Raw genomic sequence first — 23,004 nt, 5'->3', positions numbered from 1 at the left:
ATACGTCAGAAAATTGATCGGGTTAAGTCTAATTCATGTTTTCTCTCCGTATTTCAATAATTAATATACACGAACAAAGGTCAGATACGTGCAGGTGCACTCTCTCGACTCGAAGATGACAAATGGAGGAAGACAGCAGGGATGTCACAGCTAGAAGCTAGCCATCTCAATCCAGCTAGCTACGAATGCCAATCTCCGCCCTCGATCTGCTGCCATACGATGCGAGAATTCCTCGAAACTAAGCCTGGCGCCTGTGCCTCCTCGTTCTTTTGCTTCACGTTCAACACGATTGAGGTAGGCCCAGCGTGAGAGAATCAGTGGAGACGGGGGCATGGTTGGACCATCTCGAGGTGGAAGGGTGGAAGTGGAAGCAGGGGGTAGAGGTTGGATTGGTGAGGGGGAGAGTTTGGGAGCCGTTGCTTCTGCTTCGGGGGAGGAGGCGGCGATTGATGGCGGTGCCGGGAATGAGGTTGTACCGTTAGGTTGGAGCCGAAGTTCGGCAGGAAGGGTTTGCGGGAAGGTAGAGTGTGTTGGGGAAGCGCTGTAAGCATTAAAGTGTGATCCAGAGGTATCGGGTAGCTCCTGGGTATCTTGATCTGGACGGTGATGTGGCAATGTAGGATCAAAATCGGACTCAACAGATGGTGCCCGACTCCGTTCTGATACTGGGGATTCTGGTGATGGAACAGCAGGCGCAACATCCGGCTCTTCCTGTTGGGTCACGGACAAGGCAGGCTCGGTTGAGTCCTCGGGATCAGCGAGGTGAGTTGGACGGACATCGTCGTCCGGGAGCCGCAATCTAGGCGACGGAGGAGCAAGAATGGGTCCGTCTCGGACGGGCTCCAAAGGCGGGCTTCCGATAGTGTATCCCGCCCGTTCAAGCAGTTCTTCGAGTGACCTGTGGCCGAAGGGGTTATGCAAGGAAGGCCCCAGCTCCTCTTTGACCTCGTCGTCTACGGTCTGCCCATTCAGTCGGGCGAAATGCTTCCCGGCATCTATTTGTTCTACCAGCTCAATCTCTCGGGCCCAGATCTTGCGCTCAGTGCGCGTTCGATAAACTTCCATGAGCAGGTCTTCCTTGGGCTTGAACAGTATATCAAGCAGTTCGTTAAATCCTTGCTGCGTGACTTGGTATAAGATTTCCTTTCCAACGTCCCTTTCTACTTCAGGGATTTCGAACCCTCCCCACCGCTCACCAACAAGTATACTGCGTGAGGATGTTGACGGATTTGACCTCACGTCGTAGTCATCAGTGACGTCGTCCTGGAACCGCACTTTGGACGAAGAACGGGAACGAGGAGATGGCGGATGTGACTCAAGCTCAGGATGTTGGCTACGGAGGTCATCCTCCACCGATACATCATCCGCGTCTGAATCGGTCTCGTAGCCTTCAGGCGCAGCGGCGCCATCTTCTTCATCGGTGTAGAATGCCCTTCGCCGCCACCGCTCATCTATCCCGTATCTACGAGCGGCATCCACTCGTCTATCATCATCATCAAACATTCTGTGGTATACAGCAGTGCCGATCCGAGCCCTGTCAACTGGGTCAGTTACCTCTGATAGGGGAACATAGGCCCCAAGAGCCGTCACAATATCCTCGTCGCGGATATGTTCGGCCGGAGGCCAGCGGTCAGTAGCAACCGACGAGCTGGAGCCATCAGAGCTGCTGGCATCATCTACGTTCTCGTCTCCGGGTCTACCTTGGTCAGGCAACCGGACGGATGGAAATAATGGTCGGATACTTCCGTATCGGCTCCTAACAGCAGCGTCACCAACGACGGCATGCCGGTCACCAGTGTCGGTCCCGTCGGGGCGCAAGATACCTTCGTTGTCCACGATTTCCATGTCTCCTTCATGGTTGACGCGCTTGCCTTCTCCGGTCCTAGACACCTCTCCTGTAGGTATGCTGCCAGGAAATGCAGAACTGATTGGCTGGCTCCCAAGAACAACATCTCGTGCACCGCCCTCTAAGAAGTCATCTTCCATGCCCGCCACCATGTCTCGTGTTAATTCTCTGCTGAGAGCGTAATATGCCCGGAATACTCGTAAGAAGTCCTTCCGTTCCACGTAGCCGTCGCCATCAATATCATAGCCACGGAAGACACGGCGCAGCCTCTCATCGTTGCTCTTATTATTAAGGCTTGCAAGGCCTTTCAAGAACTCTTCAAAGCCAATTAAACCATCACCATTCGTATCATAGAAAGCAAACATTCGATCGTAGATAAGGCTTGGAGGGGGTGGGCGGACCGATGTGTTGGGCACAAAGCATCGATCGAATGTCTTGCGGTCAATCGCCATATAGAGCTTGTTAGGGTCCTCTGCCCATTCGTGGTTTGCCAGGCAACGAAATTGATCCCAAAGAGCGTCCAGCTCCGTGTTCTCGAAATTGGTATCCTTCATCAGACGTTTGGCCAGGGATCGATGTAGACTGCGGGGAAGCATGGCAGGCTTTCCAGGATACCAAACAGGCTGGGACTGTCGGGGGTTCCCCAGGAAAGGAGCCGGGATCCGTACTTTGTAAAATAAATGGGTCTTGATGTGAACCTGCATTGCCTCACACGTCTCACAGAGATCGTAATCAATGCAGTTTGCGCATCGGTACCGAATGCCTTGGATCGGCATAGCGCCACAACTGTTACATGTTACGCCTCTGTGGATATAGCCATCTCTCCGTGCTTGGTCCTCGGCGATATGATAAAGTAGGTTGAGTAGGTTCTGGCCTTCCCTCGACGGAGAGGTGTCGTTGTGCCCTTCGCGCCAGGAAAAGACGCTCTGATCATCCACGACTGTCTCCCCACCATCCATATTTTGCGCGGGCGTAGATTCATCGGGGAAGGTAGAAGTGGACAAGGTAACCCTCTCCCCGTTCTGTCGACGGCGACGCAATTCTTCTCCGTAGTTGCTGTCTTCATTGAACCGAGCCAAGGCCCTCTCGATTCCCGCACGCGATATCCCACGCCGCTGAAGCTGCTCCGTCAAATAGTTCCTTTCCGCGCTGCCCTCTTCCACAGTATGCGCTGGCGGGAAGTCCAGAGCGAGAAATGATTCCAGAAACGTGTCTTCCATCATCTCGCGCATCCGCTCCGCATGAGCCTGGGGAACGCCGACGTCCTCCATGAGCTGATCCCGGGTTGCGAGCAACGAGGGAAGCAACCCACTTTCCACACGTCGGCCATCTTCTGTTTCTATGCGAAATGTACCATATACTCCATTCTGGCGCTCTAATTGCTCAAGGTGTGCGATGGCTCGGGAAGAAGGAGTTTCGACGGGCACAACTTCCGATCGTCTCCTTAGACCTCGCGGGCGGCGTATAGTTCTTCGGCGACGTAGAGATGGTTGGGATGAGGAAGAGATGATAAGATTGTTAATGTAGACAAGAGCGTAAGCTGCTGCGACACCAGTGAGCAGGTAGACGATAGGACGATACCGTGACAAGGCCGGCCTTGGTTGAGATCCCGGCATAGCGGTGGTTATAACGGCGAAAGGGCTATGGGCTATTAAACTGGGTCATTCTCATCGTGAATGTGCGATGAGATCCGAAAAGAAGCGTGCAAACAAAAGAAAACCGCTAGCAATGAGAATGTCAGCGAGGTGGGAGTATAAGTTGATTGGGGAAGAGTTGGAGAAAGGCGGACAACCAAAAGCCCGGTACATAAATGACCGCCTTCGGGGTTGCAGTAAATTAAGTATTTGATTTATGTTCTCCATGACACTACAATCTCCAGTCATCAACCTTCGAATCTCTATCTGTTTCCTATGTACTGCCGCAATAATGATAAGTCGCAAAATATAATAGCAATGCTGGGCAATTTGCAGATATGTGTTCTATCCCCTCCAATTTGGAGGTTGCAATATTCTCGTCTTTTTGGGGCGCATTTATCGTGCCAGCGCAACCATCAAACATCACTTGGCTATTCTCTGATAGCCCAGATCACCGATTATTCAGCTTCTTTTCACGCATAAAGAAGCTGCTAACAAGGGCAAAGAACACCACAGCAATCATGAATGCAAAGCCTTTATTCATAGCCCATCCGTAACAGCCCCGAACCACTTTGGCAACACTCGGATCAAGGGTCTTAATAAAGTCGAGACTCTGGCGCACGCCATCAACGATGCGGTCAATATCCTTACTGTCGCGCAATGCAGACCTCAGCCGGCCCCGGAGAATTTGCTGGACCACTGTTGAAGATAAAGATAGGCCGATCACTGAGCCTAGGGATCGGAAGAGGTAAGAGCATGCCGTCACTACTGCCTGGTCTTCGGGCGTCGAATTTGAGACTGCAAGAGTGGTCAGAACAACTCCATTTACTGCAAATGTATCTCGTTCACTTACTGAGGCAGATCAACGTTGATGTGACACCGATCCCATTTCCAAACCCCGAAACCACCATTCCCATGATCATCGGTACAAGACTTTCCGCGGCACCGCCAGAGAAAAGGAAGATCATTGTGACTCCTAGTGTGAGTAATGAATATGCCGCTACTGTCAGCCAGTAAAATTTCCCGGTCCATTTCATGACGAATCCGGCAAAAAGCGACCCAGAAACCCCGGCAAGAATACTGGGCAGAAGACGTAGCCCAGCGACAGTAGCAGACACACCGTCTACGGCTTGGAAATAGAGTGGAATGTAGAATAGGGCTGCCAACCAGCCCCCGAAGCTGAAAAAGTTACAGCCATAACTAGAAAAGAATGTTCGGTCAAAGATAATGTGACCGGGGGCAAATGGTTCCGCTGCGTAGAAGATCTCGACCACAACGAAGAGCACGAATAAGATAGCCGATACACTCAGCGAGATAATGGTTACCGGTATGGTCCAGGACACATTACTACCGCGGTCAAGGCCTAGAAGAAAGCCAAGGACCGCCCCAACGAGAATAATCGCTCCTGGAAAATCAATACGACGGAGCTTGTCCTTCCAATGACTATTTTCCTGCGGTGGCAATTGCAGTATGATAGAAACCGCTATGAAAGCAAGAACACATATGGGAGCTTGAGCAATGAAAGCCCTATGAAATGTATCAGAAGCAGGCAACCTTTTACTCTGGAAGAGAAGTCATACCAACGCCAGCCAATGTAGTCTGCCAATATACCACCTGCACGAGGAATAACGTTAGTGGTTGCCAATCAATCATAAAGTCTGTCTTACCGAAAGGTGCTCCAATTCCAGATCCAGTGGCATATATAATATTGATAATACCTTGCCAGACACCTCGATCTCGGAGCGGAACGATATCACTTAGTAGAATACTGACAACGGTGGTCATACCGCCTCCCCCAATACCTTGGAAAACCTATACTCTCATAAGCCACCCCATACTCCCAGTCATGTAAGATTGTCAAATACTTACACGAGCAGCAATCAATTGGTGGATATTCTGCGCTAGGCCGCAAAACAAGCAGCCAGTGCCAAAGATAGCGTACGCCCACAACAGACATGCCTTGCGACCAAAAATATCACTCAGTTTTCCATATAGCGGCTGAAACGACGTTAGGGTTAGAAAGTATGAAGTGGCAATCCAGCTTGTCAGATTGAGGGCATGAAGGCCGCTACCAATCTGCCCATAACTGGCCATGATAATAGTCTGGTCGGCTGCAGATAGGAAGACCTGGCACAAATTAGCACAGGCATACAAGTGATTCCGAGAAAGCGAGACCATACGCCAATTGAAATCGCAGGAAATATATAGCTCAGCTTTGGGCTTGATTCTGTCACGTCCTTGCCCGGCGCTTCCTGTAAACCACCATTCTGCCCTGCCGTGTCGGGGTCGCGCAAACCAGAAATGGCACCGTTTGAGGGGCGGACAGCATTGCTGTTAACCTGCGGGCCTAGCAGCGGGGACGTCTCTGTCGGTATCCTTTCTGGGGCCATGATGCTCCCTTCACCAGTCCCACGAATCAAGGATTAGACTGTGTCAATCGAGACAGATACAAGGAGAAGCGACAGCTCCACGGCAACTATACCACCGGTCAACCTCAGGTCACGTGTAGATAAGCAACCCCCACCGAGCTTACAAATTAAACCGGACCAAGGACATCCTCATTGGATCATTCGGCTCTCGGCCCTGGATGGAGCCAAAAGACTTGAGCCGATAAAGTTTCATACCAAGTCTTCGGTAGCGGGAGTAGTAAGATCACGTGGGCGGGAATGTTTCCTATGTAGATGTTTTGATTTACTTTCATGATAGAAAGAGACCCTTCCGGCTGAGATGGGCAATATCATAATAAGATGTCTGCGAAGCTTTGACCTTAATCCGTTTTCCCGGTGAACACGCTCTTGATGGCATTGAATACATTCTCTTAGTTGGCGACATCCATCTTCGATAAAATGCCTACGAGTTGTTGAGCAGCTAAAAGTGCCTCCAAGTGAATATTAGTATGTAGGCACCGTGACCTGATGGGATTTTTGGTAGTATGAAATTTTTCTTATTCGCTAGCCTCGTTCACTCGACTCTTTTTTCTAACATCTCCAGCTCACGCCTCAGTTTTCGCCTCGCTGGGCTCTTCAACGGTTGGCATAGGGATAGGTCCGCCAGGAGAGTCTGGTAGACGAGCAGTCAGTACCTCAACACCATCTTCCGTCACCAGAAGTGTGTGTTCGAATTGGGCAGACAAAGATCCATCAGCAGTGGTGCTGGTCCAGTCATCAGGCCATGTACGGTCCCTGTGGGTACCAATATTGATCATGGGCTCGATTGTAAAACACATTCCAGGCTTGGCGGTTCCTACCGCCTTGTTCTTCGCGTAATGTGGAACATTAGGAGCGCAGTGGAACAGCTGGTTGATGCCGTGGCCACAGTAGCTCTTGACCACACTGCAGTTGCGACTCTTCGCATGCTTTTCAATGACGTTTCCTGGGTCTCTGAACAGCATACCCGGCTTCACCAACTCAATAGACTTGTCCAAACATTCCCGAGATGTCTCCACTACTCTAACAGCATCCGGGTTTGATCGAGCCTTCTCTCCAACATAGTAGGTTTCGTTAAGATCACCGTGGAAGCCATTATGGTACAATGTAACGTCAATGTTGATAATGTCACCGTCTTCAAGTGGGCGCTGATCGGGAATACCGTGGCAGATGGTCTCGTTGATCGACGTGCAGACAGATTTGGGGAAGTGCATATAGTTCAGCGGCGATGGGTAGGACTAGACGCAATTCAGTATCAAGCGACACGGACAAGCTTACGATAGCTCCTCAAATCAAGACGGCCACTCACATTGCGCTCAACACAGGCTTTGTGAACCACTTCATCAAGGTAATCGGTCGTGATGCCAGGCTTCAGTTCCCGTGCGGCGATATCCAAGACCTCACGAGCCAGGCGGCAAACTTTTCTCATACCCTCTTGCTCCTCCTTGTTCAGGATAGTAATGTTATGCCGGCCGATGAACTTTTGCTCTGATCGAGGAATACCGTCCTTGGCATAGTCGGGGTGGGGGATAGATTTGGGCACTGTTCTCCGGGCCGAAAGTGGGTAAACAGGTCGCAAAGAACCGGTGAAAGGGTAGGCTGGGTAAGGATTGAATAGGCCGGTGGCTGGATCTGGTTCAGAAACTACTTTTGGCGGAAATAGGTTGGTGAGGATATTACTCTTTGTTTTATGAATGGCCTTGTGCTCGCTCTACAACCACATTAGTATACATGCGGAGTCCAAAAGAGAGTAAAGTACGTGGACCCTACAGGTCACACTAGGCAGCCTACCCAACTCCGTTTAAAACAGTCCTGTGAACAAAAGAAGCTATCTGTGCCCTGTTTAAGGCATGTCGGACACTGCAGAGTCCCCGCGACCTTGTCGCAATCCACTCCCATACATTTCCGAGTCGCGGCTTCCACTGCCATGCTGTAAGAAAGAGATAGAAAGTCGAAAGGGGGAGGGGAAATAGCGCAACAAATGCGAGACAGAGTCAAATTGGGGTATCCTATGCGGATAAAGTGTTGCGAGAGGTAGGAAAAAATGGGAAAATCCCCCGCGGATACACTCGTCGGATTACTCGGTCGAGTCTCGGCGCAAAAGTGACTATTCCCAATGTGGCAAGACTGTTGGCCGTCACCATCACTCGGGCCAGTGATTAAGCGCACCTAGGCGCGCGGCTGGGTATTTCATGTGATACTTCGACGTACGAGACGAAATTTACACAGTAAGCGTCCAAAGTATGGCGCAACCAACGCTGGCTGTAATTGGGGAGAAATCGTTGGATGCCACTCACGTGGTAATCACGTGAGGCAAAGTTCTATCCATGAGCCATAGTCATTGATCATATAGGAGTGAATAACGTTTCTTTTTAAGGGAAGCACAGTGCGCTTGGCTTGATAGGCCTTCTTCTGTTCTACAGTCATCATGGCACATGAATCTCCGAGGAAGCAGAAGGTAGTCATCGTAGGTGCCGGACCGGTCGGATCTCTCGCAGCCCTATATGCTGCCGCTAGAGGCGATGATGTTGAAGTGTATGAATTACGTGGAGGTGAGCCTACATTCACAACGTGCCCATGCTGTATTATGCGATATCTACTATATGAGGATATGACTTTGTTTCTCGACTCGAACTTGATTTCCTGGTCGCTGGAATGACATCATCGTCTGATATATGATATATCACATGCATTATCATGGATGGCAATTGCGGATCGTTTTGCTCACGTTGTGGAGTAACTTGCAGACCTTCGTGATCCTACTACAATCCCATTGAACTTTACCAAGTCTATCAATCTCGCTCTGGCCGAACGAGGTATCTCGTCCCTGAAGGGCTCAAATCGAGATGGCATGATCGAGAAGGTTCTCAACGATGCAATCCCGATGCATGGTCGTATGATTCACGGGAGAGACGATGGCAAGCTCTGGGAAGCTGCACAGGCATACGACGTCCATGGTCAAGTTAGTACTTGCATGACTGATGCTTGAGGATTTCGTGTCTAACAGGCTCACAGGCCATCAACTCAGTAGATAGGGGCACGCTGAATAATGCCTTACTTGACGAGCTGGAGCGGACGCCAAATGTCACATTGTTCTTCAATCACAAGTTAACAGGCGCGGATTTCCAATCCAACCGAGCATGGTTTGAACGTCGAGCCCCAGGGGATACCCCCCTTCCTGGCTCCTCCAATCGTGTCCCTGAGATCGAAGTAAGCTTCGATTACATGATCGGTGCAGATGGTGCTCATTCCGCCTCGAGGTATCACATGATGAAATATTCTCGAGTCGACTACCAACAGGAATACATCGACACTCTGTGGTGCGAGTTTCGGATTCCACCATCGGACACCGGTGGCTTCCGCATCTCGCCAAACCACCTGCATATCTGGCCCGGAAAGGAGTTTATGTTCATCGCTCTTCCGTCGCCTGACAAATCATTCACCTGTACTCTGTTTGCTCCAGCCGCCCACTATGCGCAATTGGAGAGCTCACCGCAGAAACTGTTCGAATCCTTCGATGTTAACTTCCCCGGTGTCTCCCCGGATCTGATCGCCCCTGAAGCTTTGCAAGAGCAATTCAAAGAAAACCCTCATCTCCCCCTGATTAGCATCAAAAGCAAGCCTCACCATTATGGCTCCAATGTTGTCATTGTCGGAGATGCCGCCCACGCCATCCTCCCATTCTATGGGCAAGGTCTCAACGCAGGTCTTGAAGATATTCGGGTCTTGTTCGATTTCTTGGATAAGCACGACGCCTTTGATTCGAATGCAAGTCTCGCGACTCGCCGTGAATCCCGCCGAGCAGCTTTTCAAGCATACACCGATCAACGTACGGCAGATACGCACGCCATCAATGATCTCTCCAAACAAAATTATCTTGAGATGCGCTGGGGAGTGAAGACCCCACTATATAAAATTCGCAAGTCAATCGAGGAAGCACTCGATCTCTACGTGCCTAGCCTTGGCTGGAAGACCCAGTATGCCCGCGTCAGCTTCAGTACACAGCGGTACTCGGACGTCGTCAAGGTGGTTCACAGACAAGGCAGGATACTCGGCTACGGATTCGCATCTGCTGTCATCTCCGGCATAGCCATCGCTGGAATACTGGCTTGGAAAATACCAGGTCGGCTTTCACCGCTATCTGCACTGCAATCTACAGTCCAGTTTTTAGGTCATATTTGGACGACGATTTCGCTCAGAAACGCATAAAGTGGATGTCTAGAGTACTTTCATTCAGCTTATGCTTTGTTAAGTAAACACTTTTTCTCTTTTTGTCTGTTTGCATAAATCAACGTCTACCTTGCTTATAGAGATGAACCTTGGATATAGTTGAGATTTTTCCCAAACGTGTTGGGTGGATGATAGACGATAGAGCATAGAATTCAACGCTTGTCCCAATGAATTGATGTATTCCTCGTCGCGATCTTCTTACACGTTTTTTTCTCTCCTGATTCGAGAAGGTCATGGATTTCATGGCCTTGTTACCTAGTCATTTTGGATAACCATCGAGTGTCCATGGTGCCACAGAATCAAGCTTTCCTGGACACCAGAAAACGTAATGGTCTACGAATCCTAAGAATATGAACGGGCTGTGAGTACAGCCATCAAATTCTCAACATATCCTTGGCCTTTTTGTCGGGCCCTAAGCTAGCCACTTCTTTCTCTTTTTGTCGGCATAATTGATATTTCTCTTTCATATCCTGTCATTCGCTGTGCACACGTGTAGCTCAGTTAGGGACATTATCGGGAAAATTGACCAGGGAACGTGTCATAACCGCGAGTTTCCCATTCGATCGGTGGTAATAGGATAGTTCAGAAAGACACATCCCACCGCAGTTTGACTTGTAGGATAGTGTATTGTCACTGTTATTCTTTGGATCAATAGGGCCACGTCTGCAGTTTAGGCCACCATGGAAATAGCACATCGGATTGAAAAGTCAGATCACTGCAGCCAGGAGTCTATGAACAAGACAAAAGGTGACATAACAGACATGCAATCATCCAGTACTGTATAATCAAACGGTATTTCAGGAGGCCGACCGCTGAAGCCATCAAGGTCGGATAGAGGAATGACAAACAGACAGCCACACCACAAGTACACAAAGTCCAGTATCATAAAATCAATCGGGCGTTAAACATAAGAGTAGGCAAAAGCAATGACCACGGTTGCCCTTGCGGCTCGGTCATAGTAGACATAGAAAGCAGACCAACATACTCGAGAAGACAGAAACAAACAAAGGACTACCCAGCACCGCGGGGAAAAGAGGCATTGAAGGAGAGCAACAACATCACTAGTTGAGTCTGACATGTAGCACGGTGACTAGTGCGACGTACGCTTTAATGGACGACCAAAAACGGCTTGGCCTCGGTATATCTCATAATCCATGGGTTTCATCAAGGGGAAATTCTCCGGACGGCTTGGGAGTTCATGGGCCAAATGTGGGATGCTGTGTTATTCATCAATCATCAGAGTCCGAGAAAGGATTATGTTCCGACCAAGTGGAGTGAATCAGATATCCGGGTGATCCAAGGTCAAAACGTTGGCTTACGGAAGGAGCCATCCCTGGAAATAGCCTATCAAGGAGCAATGGAGATGCACCACAGGTCATGGGACATGGTGGTTTCCAGTATGGTCTGGTCTGCGGCATAAAAAGGAAAGTGGCCATTGTGTGGAGAGATCACATTCAAGACTGAAAAGAGACAGGGCTTGTTCATGGATTGGCGAACTTTACCCGGCGAGTACGTCGATCCTGAATGCGCTTCTCCGTGTCAACATAAAGACGGTCTAAGAACTCCATGGCACTGGCATCTTTAAGGATCTTTGCCACTTGGGTTCCAGCTGAAATTAGCTGAAGAACATTTCGATCATCCTTGATGGGTCTGGACTGATGCTTGGCAGCATGCCTCATTTCCAGGGAGTTCTCCAGCACCGTGACTAATTGTTTGATTTGGCCATTATACAAAACCCGGGCGGGAATGCGGCGCTTGGTGGCTAGTCTTTTAAGGAGATATACCCACTCAGTCCATTCACGGTCTGAGGGAACCCTCACCTGTCTCTTGTCCGGTTCCAGTGGAATCGGAAATTGATACTTTGCAACAAAGTCAAAAGCACATTGTGATAACCGGTCATTCACTGCGCTCAAGATTCGATCTTGCTCTGAAACATCAAGATTAGTAGGAAGATGAGGAAGATCCCTTCCTTGAGCCGCTATAATACGCGGAGAGGGGATATCTAGTAACTGATGGGGTCCATCAAATTCGTCCCGATTGGACGGTCGTCTCTGTGAGTGGTAACGGACAGTGCCCTTGGTCTTTTCAGAATTACGTCGCTATGCCTTTCAACCAGATATTCCGGGTTCTCTGCTGGCTTAGCAAAGTTGTAATCGCGCCTAAGCGATTCCGGAGGCAGGTGGGCGGGGTGTTCCCACTCTCGCGAAAGAGTTGGACGCGGCAAAGGCCCCACGGGCGAGACAGTTATCCCAGAGGCGTGTGAATTCACTGGAAGACCGCTGTAGGGCATAGGAAACTCAAATTCCGGCGATACTTGCTTTGGCGGCCTTGCAGCAGCAGACTGAGTGTCGAGGGGACCACAATCACGATGTGGGGTAGAAAATTGTTTGGCGCTAGATAAGTTTACCTCAGCACGATACCATCTCTCCCCAATGGGAAGTGAAGCGACACGGCATGATTAGATAGATACCTTGGATGAGGTTGATACACTAACGGAGGCTCGCTAGCAGCGCCGTAGATTGGTGGTTGTTGATGCATGATGGCACTGCAGATGGTGAGCTTCTTTCAAACCCCTTAGACAACAGGGAACAAGGTATAGACAAGGGGATTTGCCAGTTAGCGCTGACCTGTGACGGGACCAGGAATCGGATTCACTGCTAATGGAGTGCGTGCAGGATCCACTGCCTGATGTCCCCGAAAAATAACTGAAGGCTGAGGACATTGCTATTTCTTTAGCTGATAGCACCGGCGCATGAGGTTGTATTTGAGCACAGGAATTGGCAACGAGACCACAAAATAGGGCTAGTCTAATATTCTTGAGGCTGCTGGGTTGTTAAACCAAAGATTATTTTCGAGCAATGTCTCACTGCAAAGCTTGGGAGCTCTGGTTTAATATAGACATCTAGGTAAGCAAAGGCAAGGATATGGGCCCAATCGTTGTGGACCGAGGCGAGCTTTTGCTGCTTCCGTCCCACGATATCTCAGATAAAGATAGGCATGGTATGAAGAACACCACGCTGCAACGGCCAAGGGACACTCACAAAGGAGACTCCGTTCCTGTCTAGAACAAGACTTGCGGAGAAGACCAATATACAGTAGGGTCAGATCGCCAATCAAATCCTCTTAACACCAGGCCCCATTTGACAAGGTTTACAGAGAGAGATCAGAAAAGGGGCGTAAATAACGACTGGATGAGGATAGGTAATAGTCATCACAGAAGCGCGAGGTATGGGCTAGGCAGGTGCCTGACCTAGCTCCCTTACCCGTCTTTTGTCTCACCTTCAATCAGGTGCTTCCTTGCACTGCCCTTTGGGGGGGGAGGGGAGGTACACCTCTCGTGGGATCAGCCCGGAAAAGCTGGAAAGCACCCATCAGGAGCAGATTCCGGTCAGCTTTCGGGTGCTGATCCTACCTCGAAAGGACATTGGGATCATAGGACATCGAAATGGAAGAGGGGAGCCGACAACAGATACCCGCCTGCGCTGAGTTTTGGGCAGCAATATCAGGATTGCGCAGGGCGCATGCATCCACTAGGCAGAGTGACAGGTTGTCTCAGGGCTTGGCTCCATCGGAGATCATTCAGCAATTATATCGCAGGAAGCTCGCGGTTAGAGTTTCTTTCCAGCACTGAGTGGGTTATCCCCACACCGATCCCGGGTGGAGTATGGCTGCGAGAAAGATGGGATCCATTAGGAATCTGGTTGTTGGGTGTCAAGTCGAATACTTCTTTCAAAAAAAAAGGAGCTCCGTTTGGTCCCGTTCGGGTTAAGGGGCTCCTGCCTGAGCCCTCAGGACGCAGCCAAGCAGGTGCTACGGAAAATCCATCCTTCTTCAAGTCCCGCCTTCATAACAAAACGATTCTCTCTAGTACCCCGGATTGGTCTTTGCTTTCACCATAGAAGCAACTGCCGCTGCACTTATGTACCGGTGCTGACTCCATCGCCTATAGCTTGCGCTGATCACTGACGGATCCGTCGACGGGGAGTACTAAAACGATGGGGGGCCACCTAAGTCCGACGGCCCATAGTGTCTACCATTATAGTGGTGCTTGGATTGAACAACATCGGCGGATCATAGAAGCGCCAGGTTCCAACAGATGGCGGCCCGAAATTGGGAGTCCACCGGTGGAGCACGCGAAATCTTTGCCATCCCCATTGGGATCGTGATGCTTCTTGACACAAGTTGGGCATACACCTGGCTGCGGGTTTTGTTGCCCAAGCTGCGGGCCAGTCCTCGTCATATGTGCCTGTGGATTGCGGGGTGGTTCAATCTGGCTCCCAGGAAAGGCCGAGAACAATTCAATTATTGGGTCCCTACTTCAGTTCCCGGCCAAGTAATGGATACGAAGTATTGCAAAAGTCTATCCGGCTCTATTCGGAACAATCTCTTCTCGGGGTTCGGCCGTTCTATCATTCCTGTTGGCGACGATGGGGATAAACAGGCCATTTGAATAGACAAACAAGGATTACGCCAGGTTAGAGAAGCAAAAGGAATAAAACGAATGTCATAGGCTAGTCCTATACGGCGCATACCGGGAGATACCGCGGACGTAGACATGGTTTGCAGCCCAACAAATTGTCCAGAAGGACTTGAAACCGGTAAATGATTCGTAGATTACTAGTACAATGGCCAATGTTTTCTGTCACGTCAGAGCAACACGTACTCCTTTTCATTGATGGGAGGGTTACACTGTCAATGCAGTAACTCTTGGCTGGGATGCACTCGAAGATCATTCACCCTTCCTACATGCTTGCTGCATTGGTGATTCGATCCCCATACGTCGAGCATAATCCTAGATATCCGAGTAAATAAGGACACGAGAACTCTATGGATAGTCGTGATTGTCTACTTACCTCACAACTGAGCCGAACACCCGTTTCGATCCCGACTTGGGGTAGGTACCCTAGTATCAGCTTTGCTTTCTCGCCGCTGGCATAACGAACAGAGCATGCATCCCGGACACTGCCGCGGCTCAAGGTAGTGGTTGTTCCAAAGACCCATGTCAAGAATTCACAGATCAAGCCAACAAGATAAGCCAGTGCCTCGGGGATGTGAATCTCAAATGGTGGCGTGTGGCCAAAATGAGCCCATATGGCAAGGCAAAAGTCCCTAAAGGTGATGGGTTCATTATTTTGAATAAAGAAGACTTCACCGGCTGCAGTCTTTGAAGACATCAAATTCTCAGCAGCCAGGACATGGGCATCGGCAACATTGGTAACATAAGTCACATCCCACAGATTCTGGCCATCGCCGACGATGAACGGGGTTTCGCCCTTGGCTATACATGCATGTATTGCAGGGACCAACCGGTCGTCTCCCGGTCCGCATAGCACAGAAGGCCGGAGAGAACATGTGGCCATTGTGTCGCTTGATTCATTGAGAACCATAGCTTCTGCAGCAGCCTGACTGCGAGAACATGCATCAGCGTACCAGAGACTACAACGTTGAATTACATCACTATATCAAACGGGAGATCAACCTTTGACTCGCCATAGATGAGTGAGGAGGAGGGTGTAGGCCATTTTTCATCGATGTTGTGGTACGGTACACCCATTTGATCCGTCACCACACAGCAAGAACTGGTGTAAATAAAGCCCTTGGCTCCACTCTGTTTAGCGGCCTGCAAGATTTGCTCTGTTCCTCTAACATTAGTCTTCCAAACATGCCCTTCAAGCCTTCTTCCAAATCGTTCACTCAGGGCTGGAACAATTCCGGCCGCGTGGATAATAACATCCGGTCTGGCTCGCTCTATGGCCTTGCTGACCTCCTCCTGGATAGTAACATCGACCTTAATGTATTCAATACCATCTGGTACGGTATGCACCGGCCCAGGTGGCTTGATATCTATGATGGTGATGGCACAGTCGGGATGTTTCTCTGCAAGAGCTCTGGCGATGGCTGCACCGACAAAACCGGTGCCACCTGATATCAGGACTTTTTTCATCGTGCACATCTTATCATGCTACGTTTGGAGATCTGGATTGATGTTGGGAGAAATGAGTGTTTGAATATATCAGCAATGAAGCCTTTGTAACCAGCAAAAACTATGAGATACATTGGGGGAGTGTTGGTTCTTTGCCCTCCACAGGAGTTCCATTTCCGGCTAGCCCTTCCCCTAAAACGTCACCAATGTAGATGCCGTACCGCAGAGGATACCATAGAGCCACCACCTCGATCGGAAAAGCCCTGAATTCATCATGACTTATTATTCTATGATTTGATCTAGTCGGTCCCATCCAGTTCCAAGCCATGTACACAACGCTGTATAATAGTAGTAAACGGTCCAAAAACGGCCTTGTCATAGACAGAAGCACAAATGAAGGAAAGTAAGTAATACATGAAGTCGAGCCTATGTTACTGTACAAGGTATCCATCCCAACTGTCGCAAACATAAAAAAGAAGAAGATACAAATCATGGGCGGAGGCATTGCGACTGGCCAAACTCCGGTTCAAATGCAAAACCCGCAGCATCCAACATATATGAAAGAAACGCTCTATCTTGTTCTGCCTTTCCACATCCATCTCAATTATTTAGAGCACCCGGCAAAGAACCAAGCCTCCCACCTGCTTCTCGACACACTCTCGCGCTTCCATGATACCGCGGTCCGTCGATAAATATAAACTTTCGCCGGGGGACCGCAAGCCTTCCACATACCCACTCTTTTCTCCGCGAATCACTTCTCGAAGGCCTGCGACATCGATCGTGACCCTTCTCTTAGGCTTGCTAACCATGCTCATCTTGCCGAGGACGGGATCGCTCTGCCAGTACTTCAGCCCGAGCCAAAGACGCCTTGAGGCGACATTGCTTTGGGTCAACGATTGTACACCTTCAACTTCATCATTTACCGAGGGAACACCCAGGAGAGTATGTTGAGGAGGGGGAGTTGGGCCTCCGCGGACGACAGAAGAGATGTAGCCAGAGTTCTGCAGAGCAAGGCACAGTTTCAGGTGTAGCTGCGTGTTCGGGATGGATGTGAGACCCAGGCGGGCCTTGGTGGCGTTGTTTAGATGGGAGCAAACGTGGGCGAGGTTGACAAGAGACATTTTGGATCGTAGGTTGCCGAAATTGGCCCAATTGAAGGGACCCCTTGAGTGTTCCGACGGTGTGCGGGAGAGCCAATAAATCACTGGGGACGGGGGAGAGTAGGTATGAGCACTACTTTTCGATTGTGAAGGAGGGGAGGGGACAAATACACCTACCGAAGACTGAACCTCTTGGGAAGAACGACTCAGAAGGGATGACAGCAAGAAAACCCCCCGTTTCAGGTGTAGAATCTCCGTAATCAACGTTGATGGGCCGTGAAGTTGCGATGATGCGGAAGCTCAAATGAAATTTTCGGAGAACGATATGACGGCTCCGACGGGGTGTTCCTATGTTCCTATAGGCCGCCAGCCTAGTAGGGCATCAACTAATCACGGCGCCAGGATGCATCTCGAAGCGCCCTCTAGCCGCCGGCCTTCTAGACACTACAGCTTATTCCCCTCATTGAATCGTTCTATATATAATGTTGCCCCCAAGTGCTCTATCGCGTACTTCTATGCATGTCTATTCACCTCCCCCTTCAAATAGACCCCCACCCCTCACCCCCATCGCAACTGCTCCTTTTTATACTACACTATCACTATATACTGATAAGCCATCACCATGCCCCCGTTGCCGGGTGAAGAGCGTGCGCTGACGGTGTAAGTCGTACACTTTCCCCGCAAGACCCCCCTCTCTTTCAAATGTGATAAGCTAGCCTAACCCTCTCATAGCTTTACCGATATTCATTATTATTTCACAACTCCGACTCCCAAGCCTCTCTATCATCGATTTGATAAGGGCTCCTATCTATATCTGTATCACAATGCGGTGCAGCGTAAGATGAGAATTGAAGTAGCGAATAATCCTGGGACTCGTGATCAAGATGCATTCAATGGCGGTTGGTGCCTTTTCACCCATCCTCCGCATAGAGTGACTTTCCTCGCTGACTGATGTCCAGCTCTGGATCAGGTCTATCTGCGCCATTCCACCCAGTTTCCAACGCTATGTACTTTAACTGTGGACGGCCGTCCGCCATCACAGGGCGCGCAGGCGTTCCCTCCACCACCGAATGTCAGTCCTCATGAATGGCTATTGCCAAGCGCTGATCCGCGTGACGAGGACAAGGAACTACGTCTGCACACGCTGGACATCTATTTCTGGACCTCAGATGATGCGGATAATTTCCTCAACCTGATGGAAAGTTATCTGTCTCCCTCACAGATCGAGACAGACAGGCATCCATATCCGCCTCCACCTCAGGCTTCAGTCAGTACGGTTGTACAACAACTAGAAAACGTGGCCATCACAGATCCGGCGTACCAGAACGGGCAGACTCGTAACTCTCAATCAGAACCCACACCCAACTCCCCACCCTCTACCCAGACGTTCTCAATACCAAGCAATCTTCCTCCTCCTCCACCACCTCCTCTTGGTGGTCCAGCCGCCACAGCACAGAAGACGGTCAATGGCACTATCCCTGCTGCAGAAGAACGAAATGACCCTGCCCAATTTACACCTCTACCATATAACCCTGCGGCCCCAGCTGCGCCTGAACCAATTCAACTTCGGGAGAAGACTCCCCCTCCGATTGACGGCGGAGATGGAACCGGACTCACAGCGGCCGCAGCAGCAGACAGCGGAGCACCGTTTACACCGCCGTCCCAGATCACCGGCGGAGGAGGCTTTGCATCTCCCCCAAACAGTCAAGGGCCCCCATACAGTATGCCTGGAAGCTACGCATCACCGCCACCGAGTGCTGGCCTAACACATTCCGGGTCGTTCTCGTCTCGATCATCTATTCAGAGTCCACCCAGCATCCCATCCTATACGCCATCATTCCTTGCCGGAGGAGCCGGGGGTCACCAATCCAATTCCCATCAGCCAGTGACCATGTCATTTGCTCCGCCTCCAAAGGATCCCAATGCTCATCTATATGGTCAGGCTCAGAATATATATGGCAGCCAGCCTCAAATCCAACCGGCGTCTCCACCGCCACCCCCAATTGGCGGGTACTCAAACTACTCGTATGATAAGGCAGCCGTGCAGCAACCAGTGTTAAATGACTACGACGTCCACAGGCAGCTGTACCGGCCCACTGAAGCAGAGGTCAATTCACATTCCCAGAAAATAGCTCAGAAGTCAATACAAAACACCGGCCGGCCCAGAAATTTGGAGGAAAGAGCCCACCGAATGGAGAGTAGTGTTAATAGGTTCTTGAAGAAGCTAGAGAAAAAAATTTGATGCACGGAGTTCAGATCAGACGTTCTGGAGTCCGTCACTCCTAAGTGCTGTATTGCTGTTGTTGCCCCTGTACACGAAACGGCTATATAGCATTTGCTTTTCGAGATTTTCATGTGGTGTTAGTACTCTTGGGATATTGTATCGGATGTTGTCTTGGATAATTCCCTGGATTTGTTCAGAGGCTTTGAATCGGATTGTGAGCTATTGAAAAACGGAGTCTTGTTCTCGTGCTACCCAGAACAGTAGATGCTGAGCAAAACCTCAAAAAAAGAAACATAAAAGAACAAATCCCACGGCTCCAATATTGATGCAAAACTGCGGAGTAAACTTGCACTATCAAAGTTCAAGCAATAATACAAAGGATTAAACAACTAGAAGACCCGGGACAAATATAATAACAGGAGAATCGAACAAGGTAAAAAAAAAGCCTGAGAAGAGAAAAGGCAAATAGACGAATAAAAGTGAAAAGGGCGGAAAAGAAACAAGAACCGGATTAGACTCCTCCCAAGTACATATGCAAGTGGGATAATATGCAGCCCCTAACGCTAAAAGCAACTGGAATCTAGAACTCCACCAGAAAATGCTCCGACATGCATACATCGTCGGCCCTGCTCATATTGTGAATGAGATGCTTTCGAAACAAAAAACCAAACCAAAAAAAGTAAATCAAAGAAGGGTAAAAAAGGTCCGCGTAGATGATAACATGTATCTGGTCGCATTACGAATAAGACGGGTATGAAGAAATTATAAGTCACAAGAAGCGAAGTATGGATGTAAATATAGACATTCATGTAGCACCATGATTGTCTTGGCTGTGCTCGCTCTTCAGTTAAGAGACAAGTGGCCAACGTCGACATCAACGTCGTCTGCCTTGACCTCTAACTTAGCAACATTCTCAACAGGCATCTCTTCAGCAGTGGCAGCTGGAGACTCAACATCAGTTTGTTCCTTGGTCTCTTCGGTATTAGAAAGCCCAGAGGGCTCAACGCTCTGGGCATCTGACGCCTCGTCGGCAGAGATGGTGAGCTCTTGGGTTGATGGAGCAGCGAGAGTCTGTTCTTCGGAGACCTCTGTGGCTTTGATAGGTTGCTCCAGCTCAGAGGGTCTAACTGGTGCGGTTTCAGAAGCCACCGAGAGTTCGACGGGCAAATTCTCCGACTGCTTCTCAGCGGTGGGTTCCTTCTCGATTGTATCAACTGCCGAGTCAACCACGGCTTGAACAGGCTCGTCCGCAACCTTGGCATGATGCTCTGTAGCATCCACATGTGCACTATCCTCCCGTGGATCAACTGCCTTTGCCTGTGGTTCTTCTTTCTCAGTAGACACTGGCTGCGGCTTCTCCTGTGGCTTTTTAGCCACACTCTTCTCCTTCGTAGAGCGCGAGCTGTGGGCCTCCGTCTTCGAAGTAACTGGTCTTACTGGAGCCCGGGTCGCCCGGGAAGGCCGGGGTGGACTCTTCATTTCAACCTTTTCATGAGCTTTGCTGGCAGAACTAGCGGTGGGGCGCATCATTCTAGCCAGAAATCCCTCGTCAACCGCCCTAGAACTGGTGTTGCTCACTCGGGAATGCGGGCGGTCATGTGCTGGTTGACGTTGGAGAGAAGGTTGGGATGTCTGCTTGCGAACGCTAGAAGCAGTAGTCGTGCGGTGGATTCCACTTGTCGCATTCTTCAAGCTCGACGGCTTTCGGGACAAGCTAGAGGTAGTTGTTCCAGTAGCTCCTCCTCTAGTGGCCGATGACAGAGTTGATGTCGTTGCTGAAGCGGGCGGACGAGCCGACTTGGTTGGCGGTCTTGATTCCGGCTTGTTAGTGCGAGATGCACTCGTCGCTGCCGGCTTGGTTGCCTCGCGTGCCGGCATGGAAGAGCGAACAGGTCGCGTAGCAGTCTTGGCTGTCGTGTTTAAAGACGAACGGCTTGTCTTGGTGATTGGAGCTTTGGGCGAGTCCCTAGTGGCAGGAGGTCTGGGGGAGCGTGCCGGCTTAGAGGCCTTAGCATGGTCGGGCTTGGCAGGAGATGGTGGAGTTCGCGGATGTGCGGCAGACTTCAGGGTCGTAGACGTCGACTTGGACGCAGACCGACTGGGTGAAACTTTATCCGCTGGGATGGTGGATGGGCGCTTAGTGACTGTCTGCGTCTTCTTCGGAGATGGCGCAGCAGAGACGGTCGAGGTGGGGTCGCTTCCCTTATGAGGGAACGCTGCTTCCTTGGCCTGAGGCCTTGCACCCTTTTCGGGAGAGGTCACTTGTGTGATCACTGTTTCCACCATGTCGCCTGACTTGGTCTCATCCGAGGTTTGCTCGTTATCTAAGCCATTGCTGATTGGGGACGACAAGGGACTTTTCAAGGGGGCGTTCAGATCATCTGAATTGAAACTCCTCACCCTCGACGAGGGAGCAGCAGGGCTGTCACTGCGACTACTTGCGCTTCTCAGCCCAGCAATGGCGCCAGATTGAGTGGCCCCATCAACAGCTATGAAGCTCGCACGCACTTTCGACAGAGGCCTAGAACCCGAGTGCTCAGAACCGACGGGAGATCGACCGCGGGAGGGTGGGGACGTGGTATTCTGGTTGCTGTTGTTGTTATTGTTGTTGTTGTTGTTGTTGTTGTTGTTGTTGTTGTTGTTGTTTTCGAACCTGGCGAGCAAGCTCCTCACACCCGGATGAGCGCCCGTATCCGGCATGGCGTCTAGTCAGGATGTTCAGGGGCCGAGGCAAGGGGGTTGAAGCGTGACAATGCTCGTCGAAGCGAACGGAATGAGTGAAGTAGACTGACTGTTGGCGCGAGCTTGGGTGGTGAACGACCGGAGGGAGATCCTTGCTATGATATGCGAGCAGAAGAACGGCCAGCACACGATAGAACGCGCTTCTCGGGTGGTGACGTGATGGATATAAACAGAGCCAACAGTTCGAGTGGAGAACAAATCAGCAATCTAGCGAGACAACGTGCAAGTCAAGCATAATGGGATATCAATGAGAGAATTATGCGTCCGACATGGAAAATTCGCGTTGAGAAAGTAGAAAGAAAGATTGAAATTACCAGACGGTACGACAGGGAAAGGAGAGAAGAGAGAGAAGGAGAGGAGGGGGGAGGGAGAAGAGAAGAAGAGAAGAGCGAGGGAAAGGAAGAGTGGCCCAGCAACGGGGATGTGGAGGGACAAGCCCTGCAGCCTGAGGCAGCGGTTTCAGGGGCAGCGGATCCGCTTCAGTTTAATGATTCTCCTTCGTCACGAATGTTCCTGGGAATTACTTCTTTCGACTAATTGTGGACTCATAGTATCATCGTTTGACCCACTCCTTGTCACAGGATTCCTTTCCTCTTCATTGCTCCAGACCAATATATTGATGGAGTCCCTTGCCGGTCGTTTTACGTTCGATAATCCCGGCAACGGGCGTGCCCATCGATGTCATCTCCTGCAATGTCCTCTCTCGTCTGAAAGGCCAGATTGCAGGTCAGGTCAGGATAGATGAATAATACGTCCCTAGGGCTAGTTAACTAGAGACCCTGCGTTGCCTATTTCTTTCTAGACGATGGATGGTTGCATTGCACTACTCTGTACTACTTGTATTAGTCTATGCCTTGCTGTGAAGTATTAATAATAATA

General features: G+C 50.2%; 9 protein-coding genes across 9 annotated transcripts; 2 read left to right on the top strand and 7 right to left on the bottom strand.

The window, feature by feature from the left end:
• Positions 1–150: 150 nt before the first annotated feature.
• On the bottom strand, positions 151–3,462 carry ABOM_006849 (EF hand domain protein; the record flags this gene model as incomplete). Its single annotated transcript, XM_022533978.1, has 1 exon — positions 151–3,462. One exon carries the CDS (start codon positions 3,460–3,462, stop codon positions 151–153), a length of 3,312 nt encoding a protein of 1,103 aa, XP_022387448.1.
• A 469-nt stretch (positions 3,463–3,931) lies between these two features.
• ABOM_006848 (putative MFS multidrug transporter) lies at positions 3,932–5,870 on the bottom strand (the record flags this gene model as incomplete). Its single annotated transcript, XM_022533977.1, has 6 exons — positions 3,932–4,278; positions 4,334–5,007; positions 5,061–5,094; positions 5,148–5,292; positions 5,350–5,607; positions 5,661–5,870. The coding sequence occupies 6 exons, from the start codon at positions 5,868–5,870 to the stop codon at positions 3,932–3,934; spliced, it is 1,668 nt and encodes a 555-aa protein (XP_022387449.1).
• Positions 5,871–6,472: 602 nt separating this feature from the next.
• On the bottom strand, positions 6,473–7,835 carry ABOM_006847 (methionine aminopeptidase MAP1; the record flags this gene model as incomplete). The annotated part of the gene is made up of 3 exons (XM_022533976.1): positions 6,473–7,144; positions 7,216–7,617; positions 7,698–7,835. 3 exons carry the CDS (start codon positions 7,833–7,835, stop codon positions 6,473–6,475), a joined length of 1,212 nt encoding a protein of 403 aa, XP_022387462.1.
• A 499-nt stretch (positions 7,836–8,334) lies between these two features.
• bna4 (kynurenine 3-monooxygenase) lies at positions 8,335–10,115 on the top strand (the record flags this gene model as incomplete). The annotated part of the gene is made up of 3 exons (XM_022533975.1): positions 8,335–8,458; positions 8,654–8,868; positions 8,922–10,115. 3 exons carry the CDS (start codon positions 8,335–8,337, stop codon positions 10,113–10,115), a joined length of 1,533 nt encoding a protein of 510 aa, XP_022387473.1.
• A 1,502-nt stretch (positions 10,116–11,617) lies between these two features.
• Positions 11,618–12,674, bottom strand: ABOM_006845 (uncharacterized protein; the record flags this gene model as incomplete). Its single annotated transcript, XM_022533974.1, has 3 exons — positions 11,618–12,063; positions 12,147–12,529; positions 12,631–12,674. 3 exons carry the CDS (start codon positions 12,672–12,674, stop codon positions 11,618–11,620), a joined length of 873 nt encoding a protein of 290 aa, XP_022387471.1.
• A 2,191-nt stretch (positions 12,675–14,865) lies between these two features.
• On the bottom strand, positions 14,866–16,080 carry ABOM_006844 (uncharacterized protein; the record flags this gene model as incomplete). Its single annotated transcript, XM_022533973.1, has 3 exons — positions 14,866–14,928; positions 14,990–15,542; positions 15,605–16,080. The coding sequence occupies 3 exons, from the start codon at positions 16,078–16,080 to the stop codon at positions 14,866–14,868; spliced, it is 1,092 nt and encodes a 363-aa protein (XP_022387472.1).
• Positions 16,081–16,667: 587 nt separating this feature from the next.
• Positions 16,668–17,180, bottom strand: ABOM_006843 (mitochondrial 37S ribosomal protein uS8m; the record flags this gene model as incomplete). The annotated part of the gene is made up of 1 exon (XM_022533972.1): positions 16,668–17,180. The coding sequence occupies one exon, from the start codon at positions 17,178–17,180 to the stop codon at positions 16,668–16,670; it is 513 nt and encodes a 170-aa protein (XP_022387470.1).
• An 820-nt stretch (positions 17,181–18,000) lies between these two features.
• ABOM_006842 (uncharacterized protein) lies at positions 18,001–19,401 on the top strand (the record flags this gene model as incomplete). Its single annotated transcript, XM_022533971.1, has 2 exons — positions 18,001–18,058; positions 18,119–19,401. 2 exons carry the CDS (start codon positions 18,001–18,003, stop codon positions 19,399–19,401), a joined length of 1,341 nt encoding a protein of 446 aa, XP_022387461.1.
• An 825-nt stretch (positions 19,402–20,226) lies between these two features.
• ABOM_006841 (uncharacterized protein) lies at positions 20,227–22,083 on the bottom strand (the record flags this gene model as incomplete). Its single annotated transcript, XM_022533970.1, has 1 exon — positions 20,227–22,083. The coding sequence occupies one exon, from the start codon at positions 22,081–22,083 to the stop codon at positions 20,227–20,229; it is 1,857 nt and encodes a 618-aa protein (XP_022387469.1).
• Between the last annotated feature and the right edge of the window lie 921 nt (positions 22,084–23,004).

The sequence above is a fragment of the Aspergillus bombycis genome (genome assembly GCF_001792695.1).
Source record: "Aspergillus bombycis strain NRRL26010 chromosome Unknown contig00065, whole genome shotgun sequence".
Classification (NCBI taxonomy): domain Eukaryota; kingdom Fungi; phylum Ascomycota; class Eurotiomycetes; order Eurotiales; family Aspergillaceae; genus Aspergillus; species Aspergillus bombycis.
Note: the sequence above shows the minus strand (reverse complement) of the source record. Positions and strands in the feature narration are given on the sequence as shown.